General features: G+C 45.1%; 1 protein-coding gene across 1 annotated transcript in view; it reads left to right on the forward strand.

Moving 5' to 3' along the window:
* The first annotated feature begins 66 nt into the window (after positions 1-66).
* The window catches only part of LOC118330976 (voltage-dependent calcium channel subunit alpha-2/delta-4-like), a 24,705-nt gene continuing 23,737 nt past the window's right edge, over positions 67-1,034 (forward strand). Inside the window, exon 1 of the mRNA XM_035665732.1 lies at positions 67-703. Within this exon, the coding sequence (XP_035521625.1) occupies positions 603-703 (101 nt within the window). The 5' untranslated portion in view covers positions 67-602. The remainder of the gene's footprint in view (positions 704-1,034) is intronic.

The raw sequence follows: 1,034 nt of genomic DNA on the forward strand, positions 1-1,034 counted from the left end.
TCCCTCTCTCTCTCTCTCTGTGGGGAAGAGGAGTTTTTAATCCAAGTGGATTACGTTGCAAATTGGGTGACAGTGGAGGCGAGCGGCTGCAAAATCTGCAGACTGCCGGCTTTCTGTCTTCCTAAATAAACGCAAGGTGGAGAAATTAACCCACTTATTAGTCCTGGTTTCAAGGAGGAGCAACCTGGAAGAACCTGGAAAACCCTGGAAGAACCTGGAGGAAACGTATAGAGTCTCTGAGAAGAACTAGTTTTCATCTTTAACCTCAAGAAGTTTCTTTCCTCTTCTTGCACCAAAACTAGATTTCACCTCTCCGTCGGTTTGTCCTGGAGGACGTTAAAGCCATCAAACATCATCTGGAAGTTTCTTCAAACAGGATGAGAAGCTAAACCAGGAAGCAGCGAGAAGATGCCGGCAGCAGGACGAGTTTACCTGGACGTGTCGGAGAGCATTCGGGGTCGTTGTCCGCTCGCCGTCTCCCCCTCGCTTTAGCCAACATGAGGAAGCCGTTTCCCACAGACTCTTTATGATCCTGTTGAACTTTCAGAGCCGATACCAGTTCACAAAAATAACTGCCGCCAAAATTTTTAGTTGAACGCAGGATGGAGGGCAGGATGCCGGGAATGAGGAAGCTCCTGGGGATTCTGGGATTTTTCTGCCTGTGGATTACAGCTCAGGCTCAGATGAAGATCCCACCGGAGACGTAAGTGTCAAACCCAAACAGCGTGTTCACCCTCAGGGTCTTTTAGGGCTTTTCATCATTTTAGATACACATTAGACTCATATTAGATCTTTGGAAACATTCTGAACTCCACAACATACGACGATACGACTGAGACGCAGATATGTATCGGTGTGTTTTTATTAGCGTATAAATCACTCTGATATAAGATCATAAGATTTAGATTGAGACGTTTGTGTCTACACTCTGGTCCTTTAATGCAGTCGTTTACAACCTGTTATCATTATCATTGACTAAACTGAAGACCTTTCAACCTTACAGACTGGCTGTTGTTCTATTAGACAGTTTACAT

Source organism: Morone saxatilis, unplaced genomic scaffold, assembly GCF_004916995.1.
Source record: "Morone saxatilis isolate NCDOM2014 unplaced genomic scaffold, NCSU_SB_2.0 Contig2, whole genome shotgun sequence".
Taxonomy (NCBI): domain Eukaryota; kingdom Metazoa; phylum Chordata; class Actinopteri; family Moronidae; genus Morone; species Morone saxatilis.